The 15220-nt window shown below is 51.6% G+C and overlaps 5 protein-coding genes across 5 annotated transcripts; 2 read left to right on the top strand and 3 right to left on the bottom strand.

Annotated features, from left to right (window-relative positions):
* The first annotated feature begins 2414 nt into the window (after positions 1 to 2414).
* Positions 2415 to 3209, top strand: BO70DRAFT_365481 (uncharacterized protein). Its single transcript, XM_025544079.1, has 2 exons — positions 2415 to 2931; positions 2987 to 3209. The coding sequence occupies exons 1-2, from the start codon at positions 2730 to 2732 to the stop codon at positions 3139 to 3141; spliced, it is 357 nt and encodes a 118-aa protein (XP_025395782.1). The 5' UTR covers positions 2415 to 2729; the 3' UTR covers positions 3142 to 3209.
* On the bottom strand, positions 3203 to 4464 carry BO70DRAFT_365483 (TRAPP subunit BET5). The gene is made up of 5 exons (XM_025544080.1): positions 4383 to 4464; positions 4079 to 4295; positions 3866 to 4011; positions 3705 to 3793; positions 3203 to 3653 (listed from the first exon to the last, which is right to left on the bottom strand). Exons 1-5 carry the CDS (start codon positions 4417 to 4419, stop codon positions 3636 to 3638), a joined length of 507 nt encoding a protein of 168 aa, XP_025395783.1. The 5' UTR covers positions 4420 to 4464; the 3' UTR covers positions 3203 to 3635.
* Positions 4465 to 4628: 164 nt separating this feature from the next.
* BO70DRAFT_321976 (putative calcium/calmodulin dependent protein kinase) lies at positions 4629 to 8082 on the top strand. Its single transcript, XM_025540537.1, has 7 exons — positions 4629 to 4819; positions 5007 to 5155; positions 5259 to 5328; positions 5466 to 5615; positions 5708 to 6499; positions 6561 to 6698; positions 6769 to 8082. The coding sequence occupies exons 2-7, from the start codon at positions 5073 to 5075 to the stop codon at positions 7882 to 7884; spliced, it is 2349 nt and encodes a 782-aa protein (XP_025395784.1). The 5' UTR covers positions 4629 to 4819; positions 5007 to 5072; the 3' UTR covers positions 7885 to 8082.
* Positions 8083 to 9162: 1080 nt separating this feature from the next.
* Positions 9163 to 10430, bottom strand: BO70DRAFT_355650 (putative AT DNA binding protein; the record flags this gene model as incomplete). Its single annotated transcript, XM_025541904.1, has 3 exons — positions 9163 to 10025; positions 10072 to 10288; positions 10389 to 10430. The coding sequence occupies 3 exons, from the start codon at positions 10428 to 10430 to the stop codon at positions 9163 to 9165; spliced, it is 1122 nt and encodes a 373-aa protein (XP_025395785.1).
* Positions 10431 to 12548: 2118 nt separating this feature from the next.
* BO70DRAFT_140337 (uncharacterized protein) lies at positions 12549 to 13148 on the bottom strand. Its single transcript, XM_025538126.1, has 2 exons — positions 12770 to 13148; positions 12549 to 12587 (listed from the first exon to the last, which is right to left on the bottom strand). Exon 1 carries the CDS (start codon positions 13065 to 13067, stop codon positions 12831 to 12833), a length of 237 nt encoding a protein of 78 aa, XP_025395786.1. The 5' UTR covers positions 13068 to 13148; the 3' UTR covers positions 12549 to 12587; positions 12770 to 12830.
* Between the last annotated feature and the right edge of the window lie 2072 nt (positions 13149 to 15220).

Below are 15220 nucleotides of genomic sequence, written 5' to 3' on the forward strand. Positions count from 1 at the left end.
TTCTAGTATAGTTTGAGGACACTTAAAAAAACCCCCGGCCGAGGAAGGGGACAAGGGTCCGATCAATTGATCGCGCACGATTTCATTGTTTCATTGGGTCGATTACTGCCTCGTACAGTCCAGCGCAGTCCGTAAAAGCTGGAGATATTACTACTTCTAGTAGAAAGGTAGTAGTAAGTACGGAGTAGTCGTAGTAAGGTCTACGGTGCGCATAAGAAAAGTTGATGCATGTTGTAAGGATAGAATCGTGGCCAGTCCCTCAACAGCTGCACAGCTGCAGGAGTCAGCTTGCTCCCTCACCCCTTTCCCCCGTTCTCTCCCGGAATTGTCAGCAGTGATGGTACGTACATACTTGACGGAAGTGCGACCATTTCTTCCGTACGTTAGATGTGCAGGAGCGAGCTGAGAGCTGTGGATGACTTGTGTGGGAATGGGATCTATACCCTGGCTCCGGCCGCATACATCTGCGGGCGCGCAAAAAAAAGCAATCGGGTTGGAAAGCAACAACAGATCCCTTAGGGGGGAAAAAAAGAAAGAAAGAAAGAAAGAAAGAAAGGAAACCAAAGCAAGCCTGATAGCAAGGGGAAAAACCACCAACTGGTTACTGAGAAGACCTGTGAAGGGTAAGGTATGCTGTATGTATACGAGTAAACATGTTTGGTGTACCGAAATGAGGGGTTTCGGAACGACATCCGCTTTCCGATACGGTTCGGTTCCGGCCAACCATCCACCTGATGCATCCATTACCTCCATTCCTATCCAAGGTAGATTCGTAGATACTAGGTAGGTACGGGTGGACACCCAGGAGGTACGTATTATTATTATTCAGTATTTCATACAGTAGCGACCTAAGTGGGAATCACCTAGGTAAGATCGGTAGGTGAACAATGGGTGAAAGATCGATGGGGAATATGTCCGGAGTAAGTACCTTACCTTACGAAGTACTCCGTACAGTAGTATCTAAGATACTGCCTTAGTACTTACCTACTAGGTACCTTATCCACTACATAATATTATCATTAGGGTCCTTTTGGCTTCTAGGCACCTGCGGAAAGCATGTGCATTGATTGTATATGTACCTATCTACTAGGTATTTATGGGCGGTTTGTTGCCCTCGTTGACCGCTAGTAGGTAACTTTACCACTTACACCCACCGTACCTGGACCACACCTTGGGTACTAGTACGGTAGGATGATGGGCCTGGCAATTACTGGCATCGAATTTGGGCGTGTATTCATCCCGTACCGTAGCGGTGGTCTGACCATCTACCATTCACCCACCACTTTGTCTGATGTTTGGACTCTGATGAGACATGACTGGATCCCCGGCGTCCTTAATTTCATCGACGGCCCTAGCACATCACTACCCATCTAGATAGTACGGAGGAGATACCTCCTAGGTACGGTGGAGAGGGCTGACGAGTTGACGACCGACCGAGCGAATGAACGCCCGATGGACGGGGTTCAAGCTTCGCCGCATCCGCGTCGCCCTTCCCGTCCCAGATTAAGCTGCTGCGCGATGCTTGAAGGTTGAAACCGACTAGATGCCGCGTACGGGGTACCGCGCACATCGATGCATTCCTGCGTGTTGGAGGAGAGGGACATGGCAGATAGATACCCAACCTACCTAGGTATCGACTCAACTTGTGGGAACTGACATGGCGGTAGCAAGTTAGCAACAGCATCCTCAGTTATCAGATGACGGGTCCCGGAGATTTACATCTTGATCATGCGGAGAGAGAGAGAGAGAGAGAGAGAGAGAGAGACCCCCCCATCAGGATCTCTCAAGGACCCCTCGAGGTGGTTATCTATACAACATGCACATCCATTGTACGGCAAACCAAACCTTGGGAGCGGAAAGAGAGACAGGCTGCCGAAAAAAAAAAAAAAAAAAAAAGAGAAACCCAAGGAGAGTCATGGATTGACTTGACCGTCTATTCCTCTGAGTCACCCGGAGCTTCCCTTGGCAAATCTCGTCTTTCTACGCATGCCAAACTTATCGGACACGGCCTCTCGGACCCTCCTCGAGCAAGGCACAGTCAGATGAGCCCTGAGCCCTGAGCCATGAGCCATGAGCCATGGCCGTCCTTCTCCTTCCTCCATAGAACACCATTCAGCCACATGCAATGATGGCGAGAGTGTGGATGAACAACAACGCCGCAACCCAGTACGTCCACCTCTGGCACAACTTCATTGGGCACCAGCGCCAGCAATCACAATCATGATGAAGTGGGCGGCGGTGAAGGATGGTGACGGCCGTCTGATCTGGTCTGGTCCAGGCCGTGGCGACTTACCTCGACATCCGCGCCGTTGAGATATGCGGCACGGTTTGCTTGGATCCAGGTTCGGCAGTCTGGGCCCTGCCGCTGACGTCCCTTGGGTTGCCCCTTGGGTTGCCCTAGTCCAGAAGATTGAGCTGGCTTCGCCGAGTGGCTTCCATCCGACGAGACAACCCTTCCACTGGACTCCCGAGTTAAACAACCTTGACATATTCCAAACCTAACCTGAACTCTATCGCACCTCAATATCATCACCGATCTCGATGCGGCGGGTGACACCGTTTTGACCTCAGACTTGCATCAACCTGCCAAAGAAGGCATCCTGAGAAGCTTATATACTACCCTGCGAACGACCCGAGTACGCGGGAATATCGAAGATTCACATCACGATCTGCATACCTCTTCCTGCCATTTACGTTCCCCATCCATCCAACACTGCCATTAAGCAAGCATGTCCAACCGCTACGAGAGAGAGGCGGAGGATGCCTTCGAGGATCAGAACGACCCCTCACCGCTGTCGGGTGCTTTTCGCGACAGCACATATGCTCGTGAGACCCAGCCCAGCTTGAGGGATCAGATCCCACTGCAGGGGGATGAGGATGTTATCGAGGATCCCATGCAGCCCCTGTTCTCTAACACGGACCAGCGGCTCGGTAGGTTTGGATCTCACCGGTGTTGGTGGAACGACGCCTAACACGTTCGCCGTAGCCCAGGACGAGGACGAAGCGATTGACCAATCGAACGCCATCTCGGGTCGTACACGTGGCGCGAAGCCCCAGGCGAGAAATCAGTACGATGAGGGCCCTGACGAGGATGACTTGCCTGATGACGTTCTCTATGGAAATACCGGGGTGTCGCTTTAGCTAAGCTTTATGGTGGGGCAATAAGGTTTGAGGTGTTATGGTTATCACTTGTTAAAATAAGGGCGAGTATAATTTGAAATGTACAGCTTTTGACATAATTCATATAAATCGTTATCCTCACCCGTAGAACGCTCATCGACTTCTCCTCAGTCTGATCGTTTCTCCTGGGTGCCGTGTGTGGACTTTGAGCTTCACAGGCGTAAGTATTCCAGAGCCACCTTGGAAATGGCTGTCTTCATTGAATGAAAATTGTCTGCAGGGCGTCAGTATCGGGCATAGTTCTGACTAGGCAGTGCTTGTTGCATTTCGACCGTATTCAAGCTCGGTGCTGGATGATAGCACGAGGCGACCTAGGGACGCGACGTGGAGCTGTCTCAGCTCGCCGGGACTTCTGTTGGGTTGAAGCTCTATACACATAGCTTCCCTGCGCGAGCTTTGGGGTGGCGCATTTCCACCGAAATGAACTGAGGGCGTCGTGCGGATGGACATAGGCGTCAAGACAAAACCCGAGTCTATGGCCGTATGAGAGCGAGTCCAACGATACAACGAAAGAAGGCACTTACCACGAACTGCTCCAAGGACTCCTCAAAGAGCTCATTGTTTACCCCCACCCCACCTGGGTGTTCCGCTGGAGACAATGGGTTCTTGACCACTGGAAGGAGACAAACAGTCAGTCTATGCCTATGCCGCTTCACTGTGTCCATGCCAGATCACGGTCGCATACCATATTCGACATAAAGATTGATATAGATCTGCTGTAGGGCAACGCGCATGCTCGGGCTCTTGATATCGGTGAGCATGACGAACTTGATATTGGTGGGGGTCTCGTAGTAGTGCAGCCGGTATTGACTGGTGCGATATGTCACGAAGCTGGATTGTAGCCGCTCATTGTCAGACCCGGCCCTTTCGCACGCGCTATACCCGGCCCGGTGCTTACTTGTCGTCCTCGCCTCCTAGTTTGCGGGCCATGTTTCGCAGAGAAAACACCGTGCCGAAGATCAGCTTCGCATCGTCGTCGGTGGTGCGCGCCGACTGGCCCAATATCGCGGGGGGTGCGGTAGCCGGCGCCGAGGCCTCGGAGGTTGGACGGGAGGATTTGCTGGCCACGACGGAGCTGGGACGCGGGAGCCAGCGTCGTTTATAGATGCATTCGGCTAGTTGTTCGAGCGAGCAACGGGGTTAGCATCTCCAATGGGCGGGGTTGGGGGTGGGTGGAAGGGGGAGAGGGGAGAAGTACATACCATGACGGTCAAAAATGTAGAAGGAATAAACCACCATTGTGCGGAGAGTGATTGGGGGGAATGGCAGAGAGGGAAAGGGGAGAGGGATATAGAGGGGAGGAGGAGGAAGAAGGGGAAGCCGGGAGGGGAAGTAAGCGTTGGGTGTTCATCGCGCGGGCGGTGAGGGGCGCCGGTGGCTCAGGGCGGGAGAACAACGGATCCGCGGTTGTGGAAGGCAATGTTATCATCCTTCCTCTGGGTATATTTGTTGTTTCAGTCACTCTGGGTCTATATCCACAGTACTATTCATAGCACAAGACCCCAGCTTGTCAACAAAAATAGCCATTCTTCATCTTCACTCCAAATAATAATCACCCCCCCTCCCCCTCTTCTCAGTTCCCAGGCCCCAGACATTTCTATCTCCGGTTCGGACCCTGGCTTGTTTGTTTGGTATACTAGTGAGCATCTCCATCCCTCCCGATCTCCTCTTCCCCACATCCGAACCACAGGCAGCCGCCATTATTATTATTATTATTATTATTATTATTATTTTTCTCCCCTCTCCCCCCCTCTTCCCCTCCTCCCCTCCTCCCCTCCGGCCGAGACAGCCAAGATCCGCCGACCTAACGGCCCTTTCCTCACCAGAGCTCTGCTCAGTGCCCAGCCTACCTCCCGCACTCGTCCCCATCGTCCCGGCCTCCGCTGTATTCAATGGCCCCCGGGAATACCGAGTTCCCCGAGCAGGATGCTAGTCCGAACCCCCCCACTGACCGTCCGCAACCGTTTCGCTATGGGTGAGTTCGACCTCCTTGCGTGGAGTCGGGAGAATGTTGAACTCGTCGGTCCTGGCAAGCCGCTCCGACGGATTGCTTGCTGATCTAGAAGTCGTCCCCGCAGGTCGACCCCTTCATACGATAGCCCTCAGAGACACCACCGCCGGAATCCAATAGTTCGACGTCCCGTCAAGGTGAACTAACTCCCCTCTCTCTGCCTTGGCTATAGAAATCCCCCCTCTCCACTGGCAGTCATTTGTCCCGTCCTCCAATTCCTTTTTCTCCCACCTGTCCATACTAGTCGATAACCCGGAACTAACGTCGCACTCAGGAAACGCTCAATGCCCGGTCTGAATATACCACGAGTCAAGACGATGGTACTGCAGAACATAGGATCAATCAATATGTGATAAAGCAGGAAATCGGCAGAGGTTCATTTGGCGCAGTGCATCTGGCCACAGATCAATTTGGAAATGAATACGTATGTACTTCCCCACCTCCGGCACAGTCGGTCCCCCTTTACCCCCTGCTATTTATTTGTGACCGGGGCTGATACGGTATCCGATCGTCTAGGCTGTGAAGGAGTTTTCCAAGGCCCGTCTACGGAAGCGTGCACAGTCGCATCTTTTGCGCAGACCTCGGGGCCCCAAGCGCCCTTCTGATGGCTTCAACTCCCCTCTGCATCGCCGTCCTCCAGGCGAGGAGGAGCACAAGGAAAACGCTCTATACTTGATCAAGGAAGAGATCGCCATCATGAAAAAGCTGAATCACAATAACCTCGTGTCGTTGATGGAGGTCCTAGATGACCCCGCGGAGGACTCGTTATATATGGTCATGGAAATGTGCAAGAAGGGCGTTATCATGAAAGTCGGGCTCGAGGAGAGAGCCGATCCATATGATGACGACCAGTGCCGATGTTGGTTCCGTGATTTGATTCTGGGAATCGAATACCTCCATGCTCAAGGGATCGTACACCGAGATATCAAGCCGGACAACTGTCTTTTGACGGTTGACGATGTCCTGAAGGTCGTCGATTTTGGCGTGTCGGAAATGTTTGAAAAGGATTCCAGCATGTTCACCGCGAAATCGGCCGGCTCGCCGGCTTTTCTTCCCCCGGAGTTATGCGTAGTGAAACATGGGGATGTCTCTGGAAAGGCGGCGGACATATGGTCGATGGGTGTTACGTTATATTGTCTTCGATACGGCAAGCTGCCCTTCGAGAAGCAGAGCATTTTCGAGCTGTACGAAGCAATTAAGAATGATCCTGTGGTATGCGAAGGGGAGACCGATGGCAACTTCAGAGACTTGATGACACGGATTCTGGAGAAGGACCCGGCAAAGAGGATACAGATGGAGGAGCTACGAGTAAGCCTGAGTCAGCGCCATGCCATGGCATTAGGCGCCTTGCTTATGAGGTGATATATAGGAACATCCGTGGGTGACGAAGAATGGGCTGGACCTTCTGCTATCAGAGAGTGAAAACACAGCGGAGATTGTTGGCCTCCCGACGGAAGAAGAGATGAATTCAGCCATTACGAGGACTATTGGCCATGTCCTCGCCGTGGTATGTCTAAAGAGAACCCTCTCCTCCATCAGTCTCGCGGGGCCCGACGGTGCAATCTAACGGGCTCTAGATCAAAGCTGTCAAACATTTCAAGAGGCTCATCGACCCCAAAAAGGCAGATTCGCCAATGCAAAGTATCTTAGGTCAAGAACACGAGGCCCATTTCGTTGAGCCTCCCCTTGAAATGGAGCCAGAGGAAAGCTTTTCGGTTGGCAATATGTCGCCGACCAATAAGAGCCAGAGCCTAAACACATACAACAGAAAGGCCTGGGAACGAGATAACGTCTTGAGAGGATACCATCATCGACTCGAAGATCTATCTTCCAATCTGCCGTCAGATAGTAGTGGGCCAGCCAATTTTCACGGTAACACCAGCACAACTGCTGCCAACGCCGAGCTCGAGAGGAAGAACTCTGGCTCCCGCCGCAGCATCAATGTCGGACGAGGTTCTGTTGACGACACGCAACCAAACTCTACCCCCCATTCTCCGTCACCTTTCATTCCACTGTCCCGAGCAAGCTCAGTTACTACCAAGCGTAGTGCTGAGGGGACTCGTGGGCATGCACGTGATCCTCTCGAAGAGGAATTCCCTTTCTTGTGCATTGGCCCATCAACCTATACTGGCTCTTCTGATATAGAAGATGGACACTCAGAATCCGACCCGATATTCGAGGAACCGGATACTGTAATATCAGCTGAGCCTGGTGAGATGGACGAGGACATGATAGTGAGCGAGTCACCAGGCGCCGCTGAGTTCGATATTTATGAGACTGCCTATCGACAAGAAATAGAGCGAATTCGGACACGCACTGTTCCTCGACAAGGTACCATACCAAAGATGTACCTGACTCGTCGCGTGGAAGGCAGAGATGATGTGAAGAAGTTAGTAGGGCAAGATACTGCTGATCTAGCTATAGGAGCAGGCAGAAAGAACGTTGCCTCAAGCTTAAGCTCCGCAGTCAGCGCGATTAGACTTCAGCTGGAGCAGCAGCAGAGGCTCAAGGACGCAGAGGCGCAGAAGCTGACCCATCCATCGCCATCATCTGCGTCGATTCCAGAACCGACAGCGTCCTTCTCCGTAACTGGCACCACAACCACGCCGCCCGAGGCATCGAACCCGGACGGTCCTTCATCTCAGCTACCGACCTTACTTAATCGTGTCAGAAGCAACCAGGATACAATCTGAAAAGAGTCTGGACGTACTATTAATGCAAAGAAGAGACGTAGGCCTAGTTGCCCGGAAAATGTGGGGGGTGCACCCAGTGATATCGCCTTTGTTTTGCGAGATCACTGCGTATTATACTCTTTATATAAACATAGGCTTCCAAGGCACCTGTTGAAATTATGCCGGCTGGGCATACAAAGTACCCAAGATGCATGTCGGTCTAAGGTCTTGTCAAAACTTCAGTTCTGATGCTTACCGAAAAATACGTAAGCTTCTTGTGTCAATGTTGGTGATATACAGCTAGAATTACGACAAGGATCTATGAATTTTTACACCCATCACTGACAGTTTTTCGTCTTCTTGCATTCTTGTCAGTTTCCCACATCATTCTTTTGTCACACTTCACTCTTGGTGTGCTCAATTGTGAACAGCGACCTCTTGACGTAGAGTTAAGTCTGTACATATCTCGTCAATATCTGATGACTAAAGAATTAGTAATTGTACAAGTCAGGTGATTAAAATCTAAGTAGCAATAGAAGGCAAGATCTGAAAAGTATAGAAAAGGACGGAGGCTCGAGAAAGGGCATATGGTCATTGATGACAAGGTGGGGGGAAGCATTAAAGAGAGACACAGAGCAAGGAAAGCAGACAGTGAAATCGGAAGTATCGTTTCCATAGCAATGATTCGTATGAATCGAGACTTGGAGGAGGGGGCTTCCTCCGAAATCCGATCATGTGGGCAATTGATATGCAGAGAAGATCATCAACTCAGTGCGTCATCAGGGAGCATGCATGCATATAACAACAGGAAAAGGAAACCAAAAAAGCCAAGTGAAATGAAACAGTCCTGATCACAAGGCTGACCTGACCGACTATTACATGGTCCCCAGCTCGTGTGTGCTGTGCGCACAAGGTGATCCAGAGAGGCCAACGCAGGGATTGGACCTGTCTGTCAGGCGCTTCAACTCGGACATGATAAAATGGTAAGGTAGATCGATCAAGAAAGGTCCGCCAAATATGAGCAATCAAATTTCAATCGAGCCGCCCCGCTAGAAGAGCGGAAAGAAGAACTCCGGTACGCAAGAAAGGGGAATCGGAGAAAAAAAGGCGGAAGAGACGAGGGTAAATTATGCGTCGCTCGTTGCTTTGTTTTCGTTACAAGTCATTTCCATTCGATTCCTGGAGGGGATTCCGGACCAATGCTATCTATCACTCGTGATCAATGTTGTGGTTCACTCATCGTGCCATAATGACTATTAGAAACGGAAACGCTTTTTCGTGGTTGTAAATGATTGAACGTCATTCTGGTCTATTCTCAGAAGGTCTGCTTATTGGTAATTCCGGAGCCGACGTAGGCGGGTCGTCTGGGTGTCTGCTGGGAGGGTGTATTAGACTCCTTCGGTTGCTCTCCATAAACGGGGTTCTGTCTGGCGGGCGAGGTTCGAAGGGTGCCCCAGGTTCCCTCCGCGCGAGGGGGTCCCTATGCCCCAATTGTAAGGCTTGCGGCGAAGGAAGTGTCTGCCGTATCTCTGGTGGGCGTGGGAGTTCTCTCATTGTAGGACCCATTTCCTGATTTGGCAGATTCCTCGGTCGCTCTTCGTTACTCGGACCCATCAGTGCCAGTGGTCTCCCCGGCAGAGGGACGTAGCGCATGTCATGTTGCAATGGATCCGACGGTCGGCTGCTGGCTTGAGGGTTGAACGGCGGCCCTAAGGGTCCGATTCCGGAGGGACTCGCAGGCGTAGACGACCCTTTTACCTTGTTGGAGCTAGATCGCCGTGGAGGTGGATATGTCTCTCCCCGGGCTTCAGCAGCTGCCTTGCGCCGCTCTGATTCGGCCTTGCTAGGTCGACCTCGTTTCCGAGCGGGCTCGCCTCTGTAAGTGATGCTCTCCGAGCTCGGGGACAAAAGTGCCGATGCACCACTCTCACTGCTGTAGGAAGCCGTGCTGGTTGCGGGACGTGGTTGGATCGCGCGTGGCACACGGATTGCCTTGTCCGGAGGAAACGGCCTCTTGCGCATAACATTGTCCAGTGGAATCGGAGCCGGGACGGAGGGCTCATGGGGTTGTGGGGGGAACGGTCCAATATTTGGATTGGCAGAAAGCGGGGCATGTTGATACATGTTATAGAATGCCAGCTGGCAGGAGTTGAGGGAGCGCCCTGGACAGAATGGGTCAGCAAAGCCAAGCCAGTTATCTAGGCTCACGAGCCTCGTCCAGATACACGATCAACAAGATCAGGACACGAGCCGCATCGGCCCAGGGTGCCAGAGGCAGAAGACAAGCAGAAGGTGCCGGCGGATCTGTACCTGGAGGAAAGGGTATGTCCGCCCAGCTTGGCTTAATATCGAATTCCCGAATGATTCTCACAAGATAGCTTGAAGGAACCCGGGCCTTTTTCAGGATTTCGGTGAGTAGAGTGTACTAGATTTGGCCACCATGCGTCAGCTAACAGCGCATGTGGTCGTGAAAGCGAGGATGGTCGTATCCAACCGCATCACGAGGCGAGCATCGGTAGACCTACCTTCTCCTCCTCAGTCCATGGCCTCTCTGGTAGACTCGACATAGCCAGCAGACCATGGAAGCAAATGTAAGAGGCTTCCCTTCTCGACAGAGAATCCGACAAACGAACCGGAGGGAACCACGCCAGGACACGACCCGGGATTCAGCTATAAAGAGTGACGCGTCACGCGACTACGGATGCAGAACAATATAAAGAGCAAAACAAACGCCACCCAGAATGGGGAATCAAGACGCAAAGGGAACCAACGCGGAACCGGGACCTGTAAAGGAAAAGGAACAGAAAATTATCAAGAAAGAAAGAAAGAAAGAAAAGAGAAAGAATGAAAACAAGAAACAAGCGGAAAGACAGAACTACCAAAGAGCCTCCCAAACGGAACGATGCGTCTACACCGGTGTATCAACACGTGGATTCTCCGATATAATTGCAAACGCGGGCTAGAGATGCAGCGAATGGAGACCGGGGACAAGAGCGACAGCAAGAACAAAGGTCAGCAAATGAAAGAAAGAAGGAAAGAGAAAAAACCGAGGCAGATGGGTTGGTTAGCAGACATTGAAGGTCGGGGTAATGTTCACTGGTGATATTGGGGCGCATGAGAGATCTCAAGCCAAGAATCCAGAAGGCCGTGTAAGGATCAAAAGATCATGGAGCTGAAACCAACCAGCAAGAAGTACTTTAAGATGAACGAACGGTTGCTCCTTCGGTTCAGATCACTGCAGGGAACGAGAGTTTGGAGAAAGTCCAAAAGGAGGAATGAGAAGGAGGAAAATCCGAAAGGAAATTTAGACAGAAAATAAGGCTTAAAAGATAAAAATAAACGACAGGACCCAAGTGGATCTTGATCGTGGCCCTAACAGAGAGATGTCAGGGCCGTTGTCAGTCGTCCGTCGTCGATGCGGGAGATCGAATGGATTTCTGGAACGAACAGTTTCAACGGTGCATAATGGCACCACACAGAAGGGCGAAAACGAATGTAAAAGAGGGAGAGGGGAAAAAAAAGGGGGGGGGGGGGGAAAGAGAGGGGGAAAAAGAGAACAAGAGAAGTTCGACCAGTAGTGAGGTAACACTGTATTCTCCCAGGAACTTTTCTAACCAAACGGACTTTTTAATCCGGAACCACGCAGGAGAGAACAGTTGCAGATGCCACAGGTACACGTCCGGTTGGCAAGAGGGGAGCTGCAGGGACTCCTATTCTTTAGTTCCCCTCTGCCTTGCGACTTTCGAAATCAGAACGAAAGAGCCACAATGGGTCTGAAGTTGAGTAACTCGGACAAAAGACGGCGGATCCAGCCAGCCTGAGTTGGATTAGACCGGGACCTGCCGAGAACAGGATAGTGTTTCAAGAACGATGGTTTCAAGTGGCTCAGGTGTCTGTGCCATTTGCAACAGAAGAAGTGGAGGGGAAACTGCACCCTCACTGGGGAGGGGCGCATTGGCCTGGAATTTCCGAGCGATGGAGCGAAAAGGACCAAGAGGGGTATCAAAAAAAAAAAAGCAGTGAAAGGCTAAGGATGCATGAGAGCTGGGAATCGATAGGAACCTGGACGGGTAAAGCAGGGGGCACAAGACCAAGACCGACTCGGCGTGAAGAAGCAATGCAACAACAGCCTGCGGCTACTGCTGTACGCCCTGGCTACGGAATCAGACCAAAGTTAAAAGGTCCTGTGTGCTAAAGGCATTTTTTTATTAAAAAAAGGACGATGGTCTAGCGGCGTCCTGGGAGAAAAGGCTTGCCGCCTCTGGGTCTCGAGTCGTTCCTCTGGGGCACAAAAGACCCTCTCGGGGGAAACATCGCGTTCCGACGGTATAAGATGGACAGTAGGCGATTGATGATAGGTGGATCCTGGATCCTGGCGCCCCAAGGTGTTGGGTCAATGGACTAGAATCGACAGGTTGCTCAGAAATCTGGGAACAGAAGCTCCTTGGGGAACGAGGTTCGGGGCTGGGACCCGGAAGTAGGTAGTGCGGTCGATCCATCCCGGCAGCAACTCGTTTCTGTGAGTCTGTGTACGGAGTACTGTACGGAGTAATCCGTACAGTTACAAGAAATGCAGAGACATGCATTGGCCCTATTCACGATAGCGGGAATGCATCCGGCGATGACTGGCAGGAAAATGATAGCGGCGGAGGCAGTTGATAACCGCAGGGTGGGGTGTCGGGCTCCGCAATAGGCGCGGACAAGAGTAAAATCCTGGAGGCTGGGTGAAAAAAGATGGATCCCGTTAGTGCAGAAGACGATGGAACGAAGGGCTGCAAGGATGTTCCGGAACGGCCAGGCCAAGGCTAAGCCGTCAGACCGGGCTTCCCAGTCCACCCGAGTTACTCATTCTGTCAAGCGTTGAGGCGATGACTGTATGTCGGGCGAACACTCCGTAGGCACTTATCTTATTAGTACAAGGTTTTCAAGTTGCCCAACAGTAACAGTGTGAAGAGAGAGAAGGAACCTCAAAGAAGAAGACGGGGTAAGAAAAAAGAAAAGAGAAAAGAGAAAAGAGAAAAGAAAGCCATCACCCGACGGACAGAAGGGTCCAGAGGAGATCGATCCTGTCGTGGCTCTTCTTCTTTGCCCTTGGTTATTGGGGTTAAATTATCCCTGGTGGCCAAATGGCGGGCGTGCAGGGACGGAATATCCATCAGGAAGACGTGAAGCAGCAGTCTTGGCCGGATGACAGGATTCTTCATCCACAGGGCCAGCCAGTCTAATGCCACCGCGCTTGTGGGCTTGGTAGACGGCTAGTACTACTATGTACATCGCCGGGGCGTTGTGGTGATGATCTGGCCAATGTTGCCACTGATTTTCATTTGACGGGTCAATTGTCGGGACTCGGGTGGCCAACAATTATTATTAGTAGCAATTGCAGTTGGAGAAGCAAGTCAAGCAGTAGCAGTACACCGTAGTGTACACCGTACAGCAGCAGCAGCAGTAGTAGTAGTGGGCTGCCTTTTGCATCGTAACATCTGATCGAGACTGACAATGGTCCATGCACGAGAACCATGCAGGAGCAGCAGCGCCCCGCCAATTTGAATCAACCGTCAGATAGTAGTCCGCTATAGTGCTGCATGGACAGGCTGTCACCGAGGCCACTGGTTTCCACCCTGCCTCGAGACCTTCCCCAATCATCAATGGCCCTGGCTCCGGGCCGGGGATTGCGGCTGCCGTCTCCGTTGATCAACAGAGTGCATTTAAAGGGGTTGGAACTGGGAACTGTCAGGGAAAAGAGAGGTGTAAGGATACTTTGGAGGAAGGTGGTTGAGCGAGTGGCAGGAAATGGGGGGGGGGGGAAGGAGAGGGTACAAGAAAAGTTGAAACTAAGCAAGGTCGGCGGGCGATGATGATGCCTGGGACTGGGAGAGAGAAGGGGGGAGGGGGGGTTCGGGCCTTGGGGCCTTGGGGCCTTGGGGAGAGAGTTGAAGTGGCAGAATGGGGCGTGTGGCGCAGGCGATACCCTTCAAGGTACCAATCACAACCAGCTTTACAGGCCCATAAAGTGTAAGCTTACCCAGCGCTAGACTCCGTAGGAGTCTACTACTACTAAGGTAGTACTAGTAGTAAGTAAGTACTTGCGGTTTACAGTCCCAGTACTCCGTAGAATACCCATTACCCAGTACCCAGTCTTCGGTACCGACTATCCACGGAGTACCCGCCGCAAAGGTACCGGCGACTTCCTGGCAGGCGGGAACAAGTGGTGGCAGCCCCACTTCTCAGGTACCCGTTTCGAGTGTCACTGGGAAATTCCAGACCTTTGTACGGAGTCCTTTGTACGTATATGGGCACACATTCACCTGATATTTTGGGAAATCCAGAGTACAGGGTGCCACTGGTATATATAGCCAGCCATGTTTGTTAGGAGTATCAGTATCTAAGTAAATGGTCTGGGTAGTCTCTCAGTCGAACGGTCTAGGCTGATACTCACCGACCCTTCACCACTTTGCTAGCATGTTTGACGGTCACCGTATGTAGCGGAACTACTACCACTACCACTACTACTAACGGGGTCCTGGTAACCAGATACTACGTACTTATTCAATTGGTATCACGAAATACAGTCCTATTTAGGTAGATGCCCTCCACAGAAAGTACCTCGTAGGAATGCTGGTTCTCCGAGTCAGAAGGCAACAAACAAGTCCCTAGTATGTAGTATGTGGAAAGATCCATGTCCCTCTGCCTGTGCGCACAGATCCATTGCTAGTAACTACCATCCATGTACGACTACTAAGTAAGTAAGTACGGTTATACCACTACATACACTACTACAGAGTACTACACACCTGCAATCTGTATGCGAACACTATGATCTGTAAAGACCGCTATGAGTTCCTCCTAGAAGTAGTAGTAGTAGTAGTAGTAGTAGTAATAATAGTTAGTGGCAGTAGTAGTGGCAGTGGCAGTGGTGGCCAGTGAACGGTGTACCTGCGGAGTACTCCGGAGGTACCACCGCTCTGGGTTACGCTGCAAGACAGACTGCATCGGTACCTGGGAGGCACCTGGGAGGCACCTGGCAGAGGCTCTCCGAGCGAAGAGTAGTTGGGACGAAATAATCAATAAGTAATTAATCCCACTTTGTAAGTATCTACTTTCCACTCTTCCTTTCCACTCTTCCACTCTCCACTTTCCACTCTCCACTATACTTACCATCGAACCGCTACACCCTCAGTCGAGTCAGTCCTACGGAGTACCTATCTAGCAATCAACCCACCCGCTGAAGGAAAGCTTTATACTTGGTTTGGCTCGAAGTGACCGCGGCACTTGTTTCTCGATCAGTGGTCCAAACGCCCATTCAGTCGGCCCTTCCTTGTCCTGGGGGATTTCAGAAGCCGCCGGCATGAAATCTCTC

This window comes from Aspergillus heteromorphus (genome assembly GCF_003184545.1).
Source record: "Aspergillus heteromorphus CBS 117.55 chromosome Unknown BO70scaffold_31, whole genome shotgun sequence".
In the NCBI taxonomy this organism is placed as follows: domain Eukaryota; kingdom Fungi; phylum Ascomycota; class Eurotiomycetes; order Eurotiales; family Aspergillaceae; genus Aspergillus; species Aspergillus heteromorphus.